General features: G+C 38.5%; 3 protein-coding genes across 5 annotated transcripts; 2 read left to right on the forward strand and 1 right to left on the reverse strand.

Annotated features, from left to right (window-relative positions):
• Positions 1 to 7: 7 nt before the first annotated feature.
• Positions 8 to 3,730, reverse strand: golt1bb (golgi transport 1Bb). Of its 2 annotated transcripts, XR_008302233.1 has the most exons (6): positions 3,609 to 3,730; positions 2,979 to 3,070; positions 2,627 to 2,805; positions 1,839 to 1,920; positions 981 to 1,087; positions 8 to 684 (listed from the first exon to the last, which is right to left on the reverse strand). XR_008302233.1 is itself a non-coding variant. In XM_026919675.3 (5 exons), the coding sequence occupies exons 1-5, from the start codon at positions 3,631 to 3,633 to the stop codon at positions 646 to 648; spliced, it is 417 nt and encodes a 138-aa protein (XP_026775476.1). In that variant the 5' UTR covers positions 3,634 to 3,730; the 3' UTR covers positions 9 to 645. The 2 variants fall into 2 exon arrangements, 1 of the variants encoding a protein (XP_026775476.1); XM_026919675.3 differs by lacking the exon at positions 981 to 1,087 and having other exon boundaries at positions 9 to 684.
• Positions 3,731 to 4,055: 325 nt separating this feature from the next.
• On the forward strand, positions 4,056 to 11,887 carry slc35b4 (solute carrier family 35 member B4). Its single transcript, XM_026918737.3, has 10 exons — positions 4,056 to 4,344; positions 4,596 to 4,709; positions 5,901 to 6,003; positions 6,095 to 6,144; positions 6,999 to 7,080; positions 7,237 to 7,297; positions 7,456 to 7,565; positions 8,969 to 9,044; positions 9,769 to 9,844; positions 11,062 to 11,887. The coding sequence occupies exons 1-10, from the start codon at positions 4,268 to 4,270 to the stop codon at positions 11,306 to 11,308; spliced, it is 996 nt and encodes a 331-aa protein (XP_026774538.1). The 5' UTR covers positions 4,056 to 4,267; the 3' UTR covers positions 11,309 to 11,887.
• A 1,012-nt stretch (positions 11,888 to 12,899) lies between these two features.
• Positions 12,900 to 18,757, forward strand: chchd3b (coiled-coil-helix-coiled-coil-helix domain containing 3b). 2 transcript variants are annotated; one of them, XM_026919507.3, is made up of 9 exons: positions 12,900 to 13,298; positions 14,442 to 15,498; positions 15,632 to 15,725; positions 15,856 to 16,036; positions 17,080 to 17,094; positions 17,373 to 17,456; positions 17,530 to 17,600; positions 17,985 to 18,120; positions 18,301 to 18,757. In XM_026919507.3, the coding sequence occupies exons 1-9, from the start codon at positions 13,218 to 13,220 to the stop codon at positions 18,325 to 18,327; spliced, it is 1,746 nt and encodes a 581-aa protein (XP_026775308.1). In that variant the 5' UTR covers positions 12,900 to 13,217; the 3' UTR covers positions 18,328 to 18,757. The 2 variants fall into 2 exon arrangements, with proteins under 2 accessions (XP_026775308.1, XP_026775309.1); XM_026919508.3 differs by lacking the exon at positions 17,080 to 17,094 and having other exon boundaries at positions 12,904 to 13,298.
• The last annotated feature ends 176 nt before the right edge of the window (positions 18,758 to 18,933 follow it).

Below are 18,933 nucleotides of genomic sequence, written 5' to 3' on the forward strand. Positions count from 1 at the left end.
AATTGTTGCTGTCTCTGTGTAAAAAAATGTACATCAGTCTTATACATTACTTAAAATACGTATTTACATGTAGTATCATGTGTTTCACAAAGGCTACTAATTCCTCACTGAGCCAGTAACATGATGAGGCTCATCCAGTGTGCCGTTCTCGCTACAGCTTCAATACAGCACACTCTAAAAAGTAGTTGGCACCCGAACAAGCAGATTTCCAGTAACACCTTCATACATGGAGATCGTTCAATTCTGTAACAGCGGCATAAAGAAAGCTAAGAAATGAAATAGCAAACTTCTGTTCCTCCCACAGCAGGTCGTTCAAAAGTCGTTCAAAAATAGGTGCACCGTTAAAACATGCCCTCTGTTGGTTCAAGTCTGTGTTACCTCTCTGATGGAGGTATGCAGCAGAGAAAGTAGCCGAGCCCAATTTGGGCTGTGGATCAGTTCCCAGAAATAACAGCTCTCTATTGGTCACATTGCTTTTGTAAGGTGACTACATGCGCCATGTAAAAGCACTGCCTTTTCTCAAACATGAGAAATTCTCATTCCAGACATTCACTGGTTGCCAAAAGGGCATCAAATTACAAATAAGATTGAGGAGTTTAAATAAGTGGTGACAACACAGAGAAAAATTTTAAGTTTACTTTTTTGTTATACCATGGCGTTGCTTTCACCGACTTTGTCCACCAACTAGAAAAAACAAACATACAAAGTCATTAATCATCTTCATTCATTACTTATATAATATGTGATATTTTTAAAAGACAATCAATCAAAGGAGAAGATTTTCAAATGCATCAGATTTGACTTACAATGATCAACTAACTGATTAGGTGACTACTCGATTAGTAAGAGACTCTTAATATAAATTTTTATGTTTCTGTCAGTCAACATGGTAATAATTAAGCTGATCAGAATATTATCATAATTAATATTAATTATATTACATTGGGATTTGTTTTATTGGCCTGCTACGTGCGCCACACCTGTCAGTACGTGAAGCCTGGTCTTCTGAAGAGTTCACAGAAGGAGAGCTCTGCATGGGTGAATTTTAGCAAACTACAAAACAACCTTGTACAAAGCAACTGGACACCTACAGTGGGACATCACGGTTTAATAAAAGGAATCAGTTTCAATGATCAGTGTCTATGGATATTGTCAGCAAAAGGATCTGTGCTGACAGTGTACATGATCGTGAAATAACACAGGCCTAGGAGAATGATCGTTTATTTCTATCTGCTAATTAATGTAAGAAGAAACATTCATGAAGCAGCTTTTTTAAAAGATAGAAACTGAGAATGAGCTGATAGCAGCTGCAGTGCAGTCTGATCACACAAGCTGGTGAAACTGACATTTACACCACTATTATAGCAGATTAATTAGTGGCTGTTTGTTTAGCACATACTTTAGGCTATACACGATGGAGACATCTCAAAATAATATTCATTGTACCTTTTAAGGCAATTCCTTGGAACTGTTACTGTACTTAATCCAACAGTCTCCATTCTTTGTGATGATTTTTTTTTTGGCTTTATTGTTATATAGTTACAGGAAATAGTTATTTATGTAGTTGATTTTTTAGTTATTAAAGGCTGTGTCCTGCGTCCATGCATCCACAAGAAACAGGTCAGTGTTATGTGAACATAGCTTTAAGATGACTAATTGAGCATGGATTATTTCATACAGTGTGATAATATTAGGACTATAAAACGGATAACAAAATCCTAAAGTGTTGACACAAGCATACAACATTCATCCCTTCACCTATTTTTTTTGTAACATAGATATCTTTCTGAAACCTCAGTGCGGTATTAATGTATAAAAACATCATGTGCAGTACTTACCCCACTGATACCAGGGAGATTAAGCAGTGATCCAAGAATGGGTATTCTTCTGATGAAGCCCACTGCCACTGGGAAGAAGCCCCTACAACCCACAGAGAGATGTGAGATGTTGTCTTCAAAAAGTTAGCAGCTGCATAGAGGCACCATACAGCATTTTCCCCTTCTAAAGGCTTAGCAGATTGTATCAGCCTTCATAAAACTCGCATGTAAACGTAATCCACAATGTATTATAATGTAGGACATAAGCCATGTGACTGAACATCTGTCATGGCCATTATGTCCTCACTGTCCTTTGCTCTAGACATGATGGCAGCAAACTGACAGCTGACCAGATTTACTCCAAAAGATCTTACGCAAAGAGGATGTGAAATGTCCTCATTCTTCTACTCTATTTTTTTTCCAATGGAAAAATGACCTGCAGGAAATAATCAGTATGTTGTGTATGCTGAATATTTTTATGTAGCTCAAAAAAATGAGGAAGACCTAAATACAGAAAGTGTGAAATATACTCATCGTAATATTCTGCAATTTTCCTGGAAGGTAAACAAAATATCTTCTTAAAATACCTATCCACTATTGAAGTACATGTACAACAGTCTGCTCCAGGTAATTGTAATCTTAGATCTTAAGCTTCTAAAGAAAATTCTCTTATTAATATAGCCAAACAAACTACAGTTGCAAACAGAATTAAGTGGTATAGTAAAAATCTGTATAGTGAATACAAAAAAAAAAAGCAAGCAGTAAAGCTCAAGTGAATCAGTTGTGATATCCGATTGTCCCAAACTCACCTGAACAGGAGGAAGAAGCCATAAATCTCCAACACCACGCCAATGATCGGCCATCCGATCAACACCACAAACACTCCTCCCAAAAAGAAACTCGTAGCTTTTACTTTGTGCCGCTGAAAGAAGAATCTGAAAGTGCGCTCCAAGCCAATAACAAATGACAGACCTGCAACAAACAAGATCTGAACACACACACACACACTTACTCAGCCTTCTGTGAAGTTTACTGGACAATCTTTAAATTTAAAGGCAAAATATGATCTGGTTACAGTATGGTCCAAGAGTTAACTCTACTCAGTTCTGAGCAGATCTAAAAGTGAAATCAGTCTTCCATCACAGAGATCATCATACTCACATTTCCTATGGCCAGCAGAGCTTTATCGAAGAACAGGATCATCCCAAAGAAAAGGAAAAACACGCCGAAGCCTGTTAATCCCATCCCGATTTCTGTTCAAACAGAGAGATCTGTCTTTAGCACAGTCAGTCATGTGAATCACATTCAGCCCTGGAAATACACACACATACATACATACATACATACATACATACACACACATACACACACACGTTCATATACACATACACACATACATACATACATACACACACCCACACATACACATACATACATACATACACACGTTCATATACACATACACACACATACATACATACATACATACATACATACACACACACATTCATATATATATACACACACCAGCATATGCTAACATACTCCTGTCACACTAAAACTAGACGTTTCTGGTGACAATAAAAGTTACAGGTAATCATTTAGCTGATGATTAAAACTCTAGTCGGTTGTGTGAGAGTGGGAGTCTGCTTGCTTGGCTCAGGCCACGCCATGATGCCTCTCATTCATTCAAACTACCGCAACCTTCATATCTTCACCCATCAAATCCTCCACCGCCCATTCGGCTAATGACCGCTAATCGTGAGATAAGCACAATCAGGGTTCACTCACTCTGCGAGTCCGTTAAGGAGATCATTTCTGCAGTCTATGAACTTGCTTCCGTGTGAGCAGAAATCAAGGCGAAACGCCGCACCGTTATAATTTTAGCGATCGCCACGTCTTCCGGAAACACGTAACTACGCAACACCAGGGAGCATTTAGTGTGTTAGTTATGCGCTGCAATTGCGCAATGATAGTCCGTGATCAGTCCACGGAAAGACATTTTATATTAGCATTTAGTTAGCGTTTAATTTTAGGATTCATATTATCCTGACAGTTAAACAATTTACCGATAACTAAGTGATGTATTACTTTATAAATCTCATGATATATTTTTAATGTCTTCTTGGCTATCTTGAACATAGAGTTGACCGTCTTGAATGCACCTCATAGACGCAGTAACGCACTGCTTTTGTGGGAAATGTAGTTTACGTGTTTTCTAGTACCCACTGCTGTACCTTGGAAAAACACTAAAATAGACTACAACGTCCGACAACACCCTGAAAGTGAACCTAAAATGAACGCGTTCATTGAACGTGTTCATTGAACGCTCCTGCCTTCATTGAAGCGATAGTTTATGACAACATGCCAACCCTGGGAATAGTGTAGTGTTTGTATTGTATTGTATTGTTTATTTTCTTGTTTAAGAATAGTCTTTAACGTGTGTGAAGATGAACACGGTTTTTGCAGTGACTTTGGTGTTTGTCGGCTGCTGCAGCAATGTTGTGTTCCTGGAAGTTTTGGTGAGGTCAGTGCAACTTCTGCTTCCCTGACTGCCTTATATAGATCCTCAACTGCGCCAATTAATAACCTATTAATAACAACTTGTGCTTCATATGTTATCTGTGTTCACTGTAGTTAGTATATACCCATTAACAACATGTCTATTCGGTATCATTTCAGTCAGTGCTCTGCTTTTAACTGAAGGATAGTTTACTGAAATATGAAATGAATTATAACGGAAGTGACGTTGACTTCTTTATGATCTGAACTCTTTAGAGATTTCCCAGGATGCGGGAACATTGTGACATTTGCCCAGTTTGTGTTTATTGCCTTGGAGGGGTTCATCTTCGAGACAAATTTTGGACGCAAGAAACCAGCCATACCAATCAGGTATCCATCAACACTTCCAAAAACAGAAATTACAACCTAAATTCCTTTTTTTTTAAAATCATAATGTCTATAAGATTTTATTATCTTCTGTTATAATTATGTATGTGTATATCCAGTTCATTGCTGCACTGTGGGACGTGGAACTAAGGAAAAACATTTCACTACATCACATTTATGTAATATGTATGTGACAAATAAAGAACCTTGAACCTTGAACCTGTTAGTACTACAGACTCTGAGATTACTGCTTAATCACTGCTGCACTGGAATAATTAACTTAATAATTTAACTAAGAGGCAGATATATACGAAAAATAAATACATACCTTTTTATGTTACATTTATACCTTTGGCTCAGCTTTCTTTGAATGAGCATTCATTCATTCATTTATTCATTCATTCATTCACTCATCTTCAGTAAACACTTTATCCTGGTCAGGCTCGGGTTGGATCCGTAGGAACTGTGTGTGTGAGATGGGAATACACCCAGGATGAGACATCAGTCCATTGCAAGGCACCACACACACACACACACACACACACACACACACACACACACACACACTCAATCACAACTACTGGCAATTTTTAGTATAGCCAGTCTGCCTATGTGCATGTTTTTGGGAGGTGGGAGGAAACCAGAGAACCCAGAGGAAACCTACACAGACACAGGAAGAACATGTGAAACTTCACACAGACAGTAAACCAAACTCTGGATCGAACTGGGGATTCTGCAGCTGTGAATGCTTTTGAATGAGCAACTGACCTAATTTTCCCAGATATGTTTCTCATTTTATTGTCCTGTCTAAAAAAAAAAAAAATCCAGCTTTGTCGAATCAGCTACCAGTTGCCAAAACATAGGCCAATCTGCTCAAACTGGTAGACCATCTTTGCCAGCTAGTAAGTGCTGGTAGAAAGGAGGTAGTTTCTGAATTACTACTACTAGACAAGTTATTCTTATGAAAATAACACAACAGTAAGGCAATTAGAACAATTTAGTAAGAAATAAGGAAAGTAATAAGTAAATAAGGAAACCACTTACCAGCTACTAAAGATGGTCTCCCAGTTTGAGCAGCTTGGCTTGTGTTTTGGCAGCTGATAGCTGGTCAGAACAAGCTTGATATCTCAGCAGTGTTTTGGTCCAGATATTAAGTGTGTTACATGCTCTGTTCTATATTTTGATCCTCTATAGAAACTATGTGATAATGGTGACCATGTTCTTCACTGTCAGTGTTATAAACAACTACGCCCTCAACTTCAACATCGCAATGCCACTACACATGATCTTCAGATCTGTAAGTCTTTCACATCTCTTCAGTAATCCGTTTGATCAGGATCAGTATATACTTTACACCATATGACTGACAGAAATTTCTTCCCCTGCAGGGCTCTTTAATAGCAAACATGATACTGGGTATCATCATATTGAAAAAAAGGTAGGCAAAATACAGTGCTCTTCAGAATTATAGAAACGAGCAAAATTTAATATATAAAAAGAATAACATACCCAGTAAGTGATATTTTGACCTCAAGTATACAGGGACGTTGTATACTTTTATTTAAATGTTTTTTCCCCACAAAAATAGATTTGTAAGTAGTGCAGTGTTTTTCTGCAAAGCACTGGTTTCAAAATTATCAGCACCCTTGCAATTAATTTTTTTATTTTAATTAAACATCACTGAGTGTCTTCCTTTAATGTCTAACAAGATTGGAGATGCTTGTATATTGATCTTTATCCACTCCTCCATGCAGAACATTTTAAGCTTCTTTATATTCTTGGATTTAATTCAGATCACAGGTTTTCAGTAGGGCTCCAATCCAGAGACTGAGATGGTCTTCATTTTGTGTTTCTTTAACCACAATGGATCATCATCTTGTTGAAAGCTCTATCTATGGCCAAGTCTGAACCTCCTGGCAGAGGCAACCATAATGTAATCAATCTTCACAAAAGCCCCTGAACCAAAAACAAAAGAACTGTGAAAAAAGTGATTTTTTTTAAATTAAAATGAATATCATTTATTCCTCCTTTTGGAAAATTTTAATTAATGTGTGCAATGCTTATTAATACTTACACAATCCTTTTTAACCAAATTTTATGAAGGGTTTCAGTCAATCTGGAGGGCACTGTATATCTAACATTCACACCATGTTTCATCTATGGATATTGAAATTTATTTTAATTTCTTAGTATTCTCTTTGGTATATTTAATTATAATCACACAGTGTATTTTTTGAGGATCATAATGAGCATGGATATCCTTACCAATGTGCTGTTTTATCTCTGATTCAGGTATTCATCAAGTAAATACCTTTCCATATTTTTGGTATCAGTAGGCATCTTTATCTGTACCATCATGTCTGCCAAACAAGTGGTAAGCACCTTAGCCGATGTTTTGCCATCTTTTTCTGAGTGGTATAAAATTTTATGTATAATTCTTAGTTATATACAATAATTATGCAAGTATGTATTTGTAAGGTGTAAGATGTATTTACCTTTGTCTGATTGTTTTTGTTAATATTTTTCCTAGAGTGCTGAAAAGGCTGCTACAAAAGAGGAAGGAGTGTATGCCTTCTTGCACTGGCTTTTAGGTAGCTGTGGGTCTATGTATATTTTTGTTTGTTGTTGAGCCATATCAGCAGGTTTAGATTTTTTTTCCTGATCATTTTAGCTTCTTTTGTAGATTTTTTGGAGAATGTGTTTAAGACTACACCAGTGTACAGGCCTGAAGTTTCTATTTTTATTTAAGGTATTGGAATGCTGACCTTTGCCCTAATAATGTCTGCTTTAATGGGCATTTTCCAAGAGACTCTGTACAAGCAGTACGGCAAGCACTCGAAGGAGGCTCTCTTCTATAATGTAAGTGAAATTCTGTGTTATACTAGATCAGAATTTGCTGTTCACACCTGATCTCGATTGATCCGATAAAAAGTGGACAGCTCGAAATATCTCTGCTGCTTGTACCTGTACCACAAAAAGAATTTTACAGTCCAATCTTTGCACACTGCCTTCAGTGTAATCTTCATGCAGGTTACCTCACACTATCAGACATACTGATGAATTAATGTTGCATTTGTCTACCATCTAGTAATAAAAATAATTAAATGGTTGATTCCATGATTAGGTTGCCATTTGTGTCCCACTGTTGTAAAAATGTTTAATATGTATGGAAAATAAAGATAAAAGGCATTTAAATATAAGGAAAGCATCCTTCACATTAACCTGTGCTCATGTTTTAGACAAATAACTTAAAATGTTAATAAAACACAGCAATTAGAAAATAGAATTTTGCCTGGCCAAGCTTGAAACATCCTTTTGGTCTGAATTATCAAGCCGTAGTCAGCGGAATGATAGAGATTTAATGAAAAACATATATTATCAGATATAACAGGTGGGAACTAATTGTTGTATAAATAATTAATAATACACAGTTGGGGCATGCTGTTACAGGAAAATAATTAATGACAGGGTGTTTGATGCTTCTCTTTCTACTAAGATTCTGTATGGTTTAGTTTCTTTAATGAATTTCTGATGAACCCAGCTAGTATTTTGTTAATGCTATAGGTATCCTAAATGATCATGTCATACTTTATGTCTATTTATCTGTTTATAATTACATTTAATGTTGTGGCACATCTGAGAAACATGTTAGTTCCTATTATCACCTACATTATAGCAGCTAAAACAGTTGTTCCCTCACTTTCTCTTGAAGTTAATAAGACAGAAAAAAAGCAGCTTTTTACCTGGAAACTGCAAAATGCAAAGTTCTCCATCATTAGACATTAACCTTAAAGAATAGCTTTTTCCTCTGACTGTTACAAAGTGCTGACACTGGTGACTCCATCCATAAATGTTAAATAAACATCTTCACAATATCAGTGATTAAAGGTATTCTTTCTTAAATAATGCGCTTTTTAATCTGTTTATTATTAAGCTTAAATTATGTGAATGAGCTGCTTGTTACTATAAAAAACATTAGTACAAGCACATTAATTAAATACAAGTCTGTGATTTGCGTTATTGCTGTACTCTCAGAGCCATGCTGTTCTAGAAAATGAATCAACACCTTCTGATTTGAAGGAACAGATCTGAGAATTCAACAGCACAGATGATAACAATTCTACATTTGTTCTCACACTCAGAATTTAGAATTTTTTCTACACAGTGTAAATTAATGATGGCACAGCTTGGGGCTCTAAATTTAATGTGTATTGATTTTCTGGGTCATTCTGTAGTTAGTGTAATTTCTCTGCTTCTTTCAGCATTGCCTGCCTTTGCCAGGGTTTCTGCTGCTCTCAACCGACATCTATAACCACGCTGTACTCTTCAGTCAAACCAGTGAGTCTTACTCCCCTTTATATTCACTTCCTATTTAATTGAGTGTTTGAGCATGATGTAGTTCTTTTCTCCCATTGCATCATGCTGTGATGCAGGACAGCAAGAGTAGAAAAGGTTCTCTAAGCATGTGGTAATGACCTCCAAAGCATTTAGAGACCTACAGTTGTACTGAAAAATCATCATTCACAAACTTTTGAAGAAGACAAAGAAATTGCTTTCATCAACAAGAAATTTAGTGTGCTATGTTTTACATGTGACTTTTTAGCACAAATAAGAAAATACTGTATGGTAAGATACTGATAATGATACTGATATTCTCATATTTGAGCTCCATTCTTCTTGACTGGTGTAACTCTGCCAGATGTTATACACTGCTTTCTTCAGATCAGGTCAGGAGACTGAGAGAGCCATGGCAAAAACTTGACTGCTTTTTTTTTTTTTTTTTAGGATATTTTTTCTGTCGATTTTTCCTTATATTTGAGAAGATTGTCTGGTTGCAGGGTGCACCCACTTTTTATTTTGAACCTGCTGGGAGTTTTTTGGTAGCTAAATTGTAAAGCAGAGGTATAATTTCTTTAACCTAGAAGGAATAGGGGATTTAAATATAGGTAGAAAAAAAAAAAGTTGAGTATTTCACCAGGCATCACTGTGTGAATAGACCTCCCACTGCTGACAGATATTTATTCTGATTCATCTAAATGTCTTCATGTTTTTTTTCTTAAAGCTCCCGTGGAGATCCCTGTGATTGGTGAAACTGTACCAGTTATGTGGTTGCATTTAGCAATGAATGTCTTCACCCAGTATCCTTTGACATATGGCAATATTTTTGCTATGTTTATATATATATATATATATATATATATATATATATATATATATATATATATATATATATACATATACACACACAGTGCATTCAGAAAGTATTTAGACCCCTAACTCAGTACTTAGCCAAGTGGCAGCAATTACAGCCTCAAGTCTTTCTGGGTATGATGCAACAAGCTTCATTCTCAAGCTCTGTCAGGTCGGATTGGGACTGTTGGTGGACAGCCATTTTCAGGTCTCTCCAGAGATGTTCAATTGGATTCAAGTCCAGGCTCTGGCTGGGCCACTCAAGAACATTCACAGGGCTGTCCCTGAGCTACTGTTGTGTTGTCTTGGCTGTGTGCTTAGGGTCATTGTCCTGTTGGAAGATGAACCTTTGCACAAGTCTGAGGTCCTGAGTGCTCTGGAACAGGTTTTCATTAAGGATATCTCTGTATTATGCTGCATTCATCTTTCCTTCTGCCCTGACCAGTGCCCCGCCACAGAAAAAACACCCCCACCGCATGATGCTACCACTACCATGCTTCACCACTGGGATGGTATTATGCAGGTGATGAGCGGTGCCTGGTTTCCTCCAGATATGATGCTTGGAATTGAGGCCAAACATTCAATCTTCGTTTCATCAGACAAGAGAATCTTGTTTCTCACTGAGGAGAGGCTTCCGTCTGGCCACTCTGCCATAAAGCCCAGATCAGTGGAGTGTTGCAGTCATGGTTGGTCTTCTGCAAGTTTCTCCCATCTCCACACATGATACCTGGAGCTCAAAAAACAGAGTGACCATCGGGTTCTAGGTCACCTCTCTTACCAAGGCCCTTCTCCCCCATTTGCTCATTTTGGCCAGGTGGCCGGCTCTAGGAAGAGTCCTGGTTGTTCCGAACTTCTTCCATTTAAGAATTATGGTAGCTACTGTGTTCTTGGGGACCTTCATTGCAGCAGAATTTTTTGTAGCCTTTCCCAGATCTGTGCCTCAATCTGTGCCTGGAAAAAAAATTATTTAAAGCATTTTATCATAAGGCTGCATCATAACAAAATGTGAAAAAAAAATTAAGGGGTCTGAATACTTTCTGAATGCACTGTATATACAGTATACACACACACACACACACACAAGATGCACTATGGCTCTGCTTAAGCATACAGAACCTTATAACTTTATCAGTTAATCCAGCCCTTAACACTGCTGCTTCCTCAGATATGTGTGCATTCGGGGTGTATTCATCCTAACCACAGAGTGTACTTCCCTTACTGTTACACTAGTAGTGACTCTGCGTAAATTCCTGAGTCTCATCATCTCTATACTGTACTTCCGGAACCCATTCACAGCGTGGCACTGGGTTGGCACAGTGGTGGTCTTCCTGGGCACGCTGCTGTACACTGAGGTGTGGTCCAGCATCTGCATTGCAGTGAAAGGAGAGAAACCAGGCAAGAAGACAGAGTAAAAATGAAGAACACAACAGAATACCTCTGTGTGTGCGTGTGCGTATGCGTGTCTGTCTGTCTGTCTGTGTCTGCACACATGTGATCACATACCTATGGACATTTTTGCGTAGCAGATTCCACCGCTATGCAGGTTCTTTCTACTTTCAGAGTTCTCAAAGGCTGTATTTTAAGGTTAAAAACAGAAGGTAAATTTTGTTCCTAGATCCACTCCATTATCAATTTTCTTATGGGAATTAAGCAGTAATAAGTCTGTAGTATAGTAGTGCACTGCAGCGTCCTGGGCATGACCCTAAGGATAGCATTATGAGCATACTGTGTTTTCAACTGACATACAAAATTGTGCATAGGAAAATTTCTGACCATGTATTTTGGTCCAGTTTGGCGATTAAACATTTAGAACAGAAATGTGTAATAGAGATTTTAGTTACCTTTGTATTTATGTCTCAGGATTTTATTGTTTACTTAGTGAGTCTCAAAATGAGTCTTAATGTCTCAGTTAAAGTATTGCCTCACAGCCCTCATGTTAATCACATTTCCATCTGTTACAGTAATAAAATTAGCCTGGGTTTATTAATCTACAGTGTGTAACTCATCATTTATTATGTATCTACACCACACATTTTGTAACTACACAGTGAATGTTGGCTGCTCAGGTAAACTACAAATGCAAGTGAGGAATAAAACACAGCCTGTTGGCTGTGCTGTGATATAGGAAGATAATCAGTGTGGTGGTGTAGTGTGGCCTGACATGAAGCGGAGGTACTGTTACTGCCCTGAAGTGGGTGTTAACAGTAATCTCCTCTTATCACTTGTTATAAATAGTCAGCGTAGCAGCCTGTCTTTTTTCTCGCTTGAAGTTAAAGAAAAAAAAAAAGTGAAAGTGCAAATTGCTTTGTCCTGAAGGCTTTCCCATGGTGGAAACCTTACTGACATTACTGACACTGTAGACTCCTTCTGTACATGTTCAATTAACATCCCCTATCAGACAACTTCACCATATCAACTAGTATAGGCTTTTCTTTGTTAAATAACATGTTTTCTTATCCATTTATTTTTAGCCTTATTATTTGATTATGTGGAGTGTCCACTATAAATCCCTGTGAACAGTGAGCTGTTACTATTAAAACCATAAAGTATTAGAACAAGTGCATTAATATAACCCTGTGATTTGAATCACAGCTGGAACTATTGTCAGAGCTGCTCTTATAGAAAATTAATCAACACCTTCTGACCAATCAGATTCCAGAATTCAACAGATTCCCTGTTTACCACATCCTTTTGTAACTGGAATATTTTATTGGTTAACATCTGAATAAAAATTGTTATGTATTTATGAAAATTGGATGGCTTAATTGGTAGTTTATATACGTTGTAATGACGTAAACAAAAGACTGGAGAATATTCCATATTCCAGTAATATTCCAAGTAAGGGCTAGATGAAAATGATCTTAATTAGTTGATCTTTAATGGATTTTTTGAAAGGAAGCAATCCTTTTATTTTATAATAAAATTTGTACAGAAGGGTTTGCATTTGTACGGTATGACCGTGGCACTCAAATTTCGTAACAAGTGACGTTATTGCGCATGCGCAGCTATAACCGTGCGTGTGCCCGGCACTAATCAGGCACCACAAGCTCCAACCAAAACCGCACACTGTTTACTGAGCTGCAGTTTTCATGTGCAGCAGCGCGTGCACTGCTGGCTGACCAATAGCAAGCGCTGTTACTAGGCGCTCTGTGTCGCTGTCCAATAGAAAGCGTCGTTCTCGGCACAGGCGAAGGGGGCAGGGTTGGATGTTGGACCATCTGAATGGGTCTCGGCTCCAAAACAGCCTGCTAGAAGTTAGTGCTCAGTGTGCGGCTTGAATTAATTAAGACTTCCGGAGCGCACTGGTGTGTCCTGATAGAGATGGGGGGCAGCAGCAGCTCCAGACACATCTCAGTGGAGTCTGAGGACGCAGAAGGGGTCGTGTTTGTGAAGGGCATTCGGGTGAGTTTAACAGAGCAAAACTTAATGAGAGATACATTCTTCTCTTTCTGATAAAATTCTGCAGAGTTCAGTTTCTTGAATGAATTTCCGGAATAAAAAAAAACAGCTAGTAGTTTATTTCAGATACACTGTCGGTGGGTGTGGCTGGTGTTTAAACTCCTCCCATTCCACTAACAGAGTCTGGTTTCAGAAAGGTACAAAATGTTCTGTTTAGCACAGCCTGTAGACACACACAGTGATGTAGCCAGCCACCCATACTATTATTATTATTATTATTATTATTATTAATATTGAATATCAGTTATAATTCTAATTGACTGCTCACTTGAATTGCACTGATTTAATCTAAAGTTCAAACTTTAGAGGAAGAATAAATGTCAGCTTGTGCTGAATTGCAATTTTAAAAAAACTATAATGCAATTTACAAAAAATTACATTTTAGACCTGTGGCTCCTAAACTGGGATCTTGTGAAGCATTGCCAAGAATTCTGATGTTGTTATTATTATTATTATTATTATTATTATTATTATTATTATTATATCTTATCACAGTGCTAGAAATTATAACCCAGCATTATCAAAATTGATTATATTTACCATTATTATTCTTACAGATATTAAACTATCTGACTGGTCATTTTCACAATTAATGAGCTTAATATTTGCATAGTTGTATTATGTTAATTAAAGAAAAACTGTGTTGATAGATTGTAGAATTTATTTTTACTGTAGCAAGTTTGCATTTGTATGTAACTGTTTTCAATTTTGTGTCTGGTAAGTTCAGGAATATAAGGGGCTTATGACTTCAATAAATTATGTTATGGTGCACATTTGCTTGTTATGTCTAATATCTACTTATTGATTCATCAGAATGAATCTGCTGTGGTCTTTTGGGGTCTTTTTTGGTCATTTTATCTATGCTTGCATCATGGATCTTATCAGATCCACAACAGACATAGTCAGATTGTATAATATATACTTTATATATGCCTTATTTGAAAAAGGTTCCAACAAGAACCCCTTTAAAAAGCTAGAACCACTAACCTTCCAATGGACCCTTAAGGAAACATTTTCCTGAGTGAGCATTTAAGTGAGAATGCACATCCTCAAAATATATTAATAGTTTTAACATATACTTGACAGCTGACGGATAGAGTGATTGATCGCATGAGGGAGCCTCCACCAGTCCAGAGTCCTCAGTCCAAAAGCTCAACATGTCCTCCAGTAGGTCAGCCTTTAACCCCTCAGAGTGAGACCTTGGCCTCTACTGAGCTTTTGGCACCAGTTCTGCCCCATCCTCCTTCTTATGCCAGCGCTCTGGTACCACCACCTCTGCAGGAGCCCATCAGTCCCCTTGTTCCTCTTGTGTCAGTGGGTCAGGAGACTCCAGCACCACCTACATCCACACCTACTGTTGAAGCAGTTCCCTCAGTCACTCATACTGCACCTGAGTCTGTGCCTGCTCCTGTGCCTTCAGTTCAAGAACACATAGTAATATCTACGCCTACTGACTCTGCACCTCCAGCTCCACCTGCTGAACCCTTACCAATAACCACATCTCCATTAACTTTCACTGAGCCTGTGGTCATGCCTCTACCGGCTGAGCCTGTACCTGTAGTATTGTCACCTTCTGCTGAAGTTGTGGACATTTCTCCACCTCCAATTACTGATACTGTGACATCTCCTCCACCTAGTGAACTCATAGCCATACCTGCTGAAGCCCCAACAATGCCATTAACTGATGATGTGCTCACAGCTCCACCTGCTGAAGCCATACCTTTGCCTACCACTGTTGACATACCAGTGGAATCAAGTGTCCCATCTACACCTACTCTGACCCTAGATACAACAATTCCTGTTGAACAAGTAGAGCTGCCTACAACAGCTACCTCTGAGCCAGTGGCTGAGACTGAAATGCCACTTTCACCTGATACAACACTCCCATCTCCCATTGAATCAGTGGAAATTTCAACAGACATGCCACCTGCACCTGTCGAGCCCAGCAACCTGGAGGAGCTGCTGCCTCCTCTGCCTGCTTGTGCTCTAGCTGTCCCCTGTGAAGTTCCCTCAGTGGGGCACATCGGATGTCCTCCCAGTGAGGATCCCCCAGCTCCAACTCCTGTTGTTCAGCCAGCTGTTGCATCAGTGCTACCTCCGCTAACTGAAACAGTGGGCCCACTTACTTCTCCGCAGGCTGTGGGTAAGGCTGGTTTATCATGTTACTGATGTGTTCTCATCATGTGTTTTTAAAGGTACTTGTAGCTAGAATGTGCTTTTCCTTAAATACCTTAAAGCCTTATTTCTCCAGGAATTTTGCTGTCTCTTTTATTTAGTCAATGAAGAAGATCTGAGGAAGCAGATCAGAGAGGAACTGCAGAAACTCTTGCAAGAAGAGATGAAGATGGCAGAGCTAAAGATCCAGCGACAGTAAGTGGATTATGCATTTACATCTGACCATTGTCTGTGTTTATTATATTCATTTTTACTTATGGATTGTTCATCAAGATGTAGACCAAAAACTAGTGCTGATGTGTGTGAGTGTGTGTTTGCATTTCAGGTTGGAGGAGGAGAAAGCTAAGGCTGAGGCAGAAGCTCAGGCCAAAGCTCAGCAGCAGATCCAGGCAGAGGTTCAGAAGGTCCTGGAGAAGGAGCAGCTAGCCCTTCAGCAGACTCTAAAAGATGTTATTATGCAGGAGCGCAAGAACATTGAGGATGAGCAGCTTGCAAGCCAGTATTATGTAAGACATACTGAGATCTTTGCACATGCACAATGTGCAGAGCGAGCTCTAACACATTTGGTGCCCTAGACAAGCTTCAATCCCTTTAACCAACCTCTTTGCCAAAAATGTGCCACTTCTGCAACACTTTGTAAGCTTCTAATCACACCAGCTAAAGCGAGCACAAAAGAGGACAGCCTGTCCTCTTCTTTCACCCATTTGCCGCTGAAAATAAATTGAAACATGATGGCTTTTATGGCATTTTATAATCAGATCAAATCTAATTATAAAACAAGTATAAACAATTTCCACCCACAGTTTCCTTATTGATTAGTTTCACCTTTAGCACATCTCTATGATATGACTCACATCTGGTTGGAGTGCGTGTAAATTTGTGCAGTTCCACTCAAAAAAAATGCTTGTTTTGATGTCATAAAATAGTTTCACGAATCTGTGCAGAGTTTCACATATTCTCACCATGTCTGTATGGGTTTAACCCCATAGGCTCCACAGTGACTCTGACCAGGATAAAGTGGTTACTGAAGATAAATGCATGAATCCTGTCATAGCAAAAAAAAAAGAGAGAGAATTTCAGTGTTTCCTGTGGTTGTCTTGACCAGGGTGTAGTCCTGCTTCATGTCTACTGTTCCTGGCATCCAGTCACACCACGACCCTGACCAGAATAAAGCACTTAACCCAGCCATTACTGAATGAATGCCCTCTGCTTGTTTTACTCAGGCATAAGTTACTTTCCAGAAAAAAAGGTGTTATGATTTGCTGTTTACATTGTCTTTAAATAATGCTAAGCTTGCACTGGAGTTAACCAAGAAGTGTATTGTTGCTTAGTAACTATCATATGAAAACTCTGACATGTATTCATAAAGGAAATATTGGGTTTACACCAATGTACCATTTTATCAATGCTGAATTTCTTTTTGACTAACTATTTTTATGCAATTAACAAACACTTTTAAAATTCCTGAATCTTTTTTACTTTCCCTTTACCTCTCTGTTATTCTTCATTCTGTCTTTTTCTTCCTTCCATGTCTGCTCCTGCATTTCAGTGGATGGAGAGGAAGGTAAATGCAGTGCAGCTCGGTCCTGCCTACAGCATGATTTATTACTATCATTCCCAGCTCTTCCTAAATTTTTCTCCTGGATTTCCTAATTGAGTTTAAAGTTGAGGTTCTGTATGTAAAATATTAGCTTTACATTCAACTAGTGCATGATGAGGCACAATCGCTCCACATCCCATAGCGATATTGTTATTGAGGATGACTCCAGTAATTAGGTAGCTTAATATAGAGTCCCAGCTGATTTGTGCTCTATGTGTAACAAGTAGGTGTTTCTGAAACAGATACAGAAGCTGGAAGAGAAGGAGAGAGACCTGGCAAAGCAGGACTCAATGTACAAAGAGCAGATTGCCAAGCTTGAGGGGAAGGTAAGAAACATGTGCAATATGACTATATGAAAAACAACAATCATGCCCATGTTCTTTGCTTTTTCTGATGCAGACTGCACAGTTCACCAGAGTCACAGCAGAGAGCTTCAAAAAGGGACTGGAGGAAACTCATAAACGTTTCAAGTGAGTGAGCCTCAGCATGTGCTCCGTGCACAAATTCACTTAGCATGTTCTAAAAAAAATTTAGAAAGATAAATCTTAAATTTAGTACCATTGTGCTATTGCAGAATCAAGTGTTTAAAAATCACACTAAAGTCATCCTAACGAGAGGACTGTGATTGGAAATGTATACTGTCCTAATCTACATGTGTTTGGGTATGGATGAAGAGTTGTCCATTGCCTTTACTTAATGTCTAAATAAATAGGACGAGGACTTACATGGGTGGGTTAACTGCATGCTGGCCCTAGATTGTAAATTACAGCTACTCCGTCTAATGAGACGTGTGTATGTGTGTGTGTTTATCTGTCTGCCTGCCTGTCTGTCTGTCTGTCTCTCTTTCTCTCTAGGAGGCACCAGATTAAGCCAGTGTGCTCAGAGCTGCAGAGTGAGATTTTGAAATGTTATTTGCAAAATACAGGCCAGACTCTGACATGCTCCAGTATTGCCTCAGAGTATGTGAAGTGTGTGAACAATGCTAAACAGGTACAGCATACCTGCCTTTTTTTGTGAAACTTATGTGAAAGCCTAATTATTTACATCTGAGTGTTTTCTGAGTGTTTATCCCTTAAAAATCCTGAACAGACTGTGTTAGTGTTTTCCATGAAATAGGAATGCTTGTGATTTTTGAGTCTTATTCTCAGCATGTGATTTCTCTTTCTCCAGAATAAGAAGGTGAGCACAGGGGGTTAAACCTGTTTCCAAGGATGAACGTTACTCTTATATAAAAAGAAACAACCCGACAGAGAGGAGACAAGCATTACAAGTGAGTTAAGGCAGTTGGGCAAGACCTCGCCTTCAGTCTGTGCAGCAACTGTGTCGCTGGTACTATCGTGGAAAATGCAAAGCATGGATTTCATAAACATGCTGCTAGCATGATTTGGTGCAATTCACATAAGACGTTCTTACCCACCAGTCAATGGGTGTTTGACATTAAAATCACATGTACAGTTCCAGGGAAGGACAAATTACTGTGCCTTGACTCTACTTTTTGCTCAAATGAATAAAGTGGACAGAACCCTATTTTGTTATTTCTAGAGATCTCTGTGATATTGCCTGTGAAGGAAGAACCTGAAATGCCCTCATTAAATAGTCAGCAGTGTTCTCTTTGCTTGTGAAGTTGTGAAGATGCGTGTCATTTGCAATTTAAATGGTGTGAGTGGGAGTGAGTGTGGAGCTGACCTGTATTTCAGAGGGAGACCTCTGCCAAGTCATAAGCGTCTTTCAAAATCTGTCCACAAGGCTGTGCTGTGGTTTAAAGGTTGTCCTCCTCATCCATTCTAGAGCATTAAACCTCAT

Source organism: Pangasianodon hypophthalmus, chromosome 9 (assembly GCF_027358585.1).
Source record: "Pangasianodon hypophthalmus isolate fPanHyp1 chromosome 9, fPanHyp1.pri, whole genome shotgun sequence".
Taxonomy (NCBI): domain Eukaryota; kingdom Metazoa; phylum Chordata; class Actinopteri; order Siluriformes; family Pangasiidae; genus Pangasianodon; species Pangasianodon hypophthalmus.

Bases quoted from the DNA above. Each gene is read 5' to 3' on its own strand.
- chchd3b (XM_026919507.3), top strand. From the start codon at position 13,218: ATGGGGGGCAGCAGCAGCTCCAGACACATCTCAGTGGAGTCTGAGGAC. The intron at 13,299-14,441 runs GTGAGTTTAACA...TATACTTGACAG, and splicing joins TGTTTGTGAAGGGCATTCGG to CTGACGGATAGAGTGATTGA. The intron at 15,499-15,631 runs GTAAGGCTGGTT...TCTTTTATTTAG, and splicing joins TACTTCTCCGCAGGCTGTGG to TCAATGAAGAAGATCTGAGG.
- slc35b4 (XM_026918737.3), top strand. From the start codon at position 4,268: ATGAACACGGTTTTTGCAGTGACTTTGGTGTTTGTCGGCTGCTGCAGC. The intron at 6,145-6,998 runs GTAGGCAAAATA...TCTCTGATTCAG, and splicing joins ATCATCATATTGAAAAAAAG to GTATTCATCAAGTAAATACC. The intron at 7,566-8,968 runs GTAAGTGAAATT...TGCTTCTTTCAG, and splicing joins AGGAGGCTCTCTTCTATAAT to CATTGCCTGCCTTTGCCAGG.
- golt1bb (XM_026919675.3), bottom strand. From the start codon at position 3,633: ATGATCTCCTTAACGGACTCGCAGA. The intron at 1,921-2,626 runs GTGAGTTTGGGA...TGTGGGTTGTAG, and splicing joins GGCTTCTTCCTCCTGTTCAG to GGGCTTCTTCCCAGTGGCAG. The intron at 685-1,838 runs GTAAGTACTGCA...TGTTTTTTCTAG, and splicing joins ATCTCCCTGGTATCAGTGGG to TTGGTGGACAAAGTCGGTGA.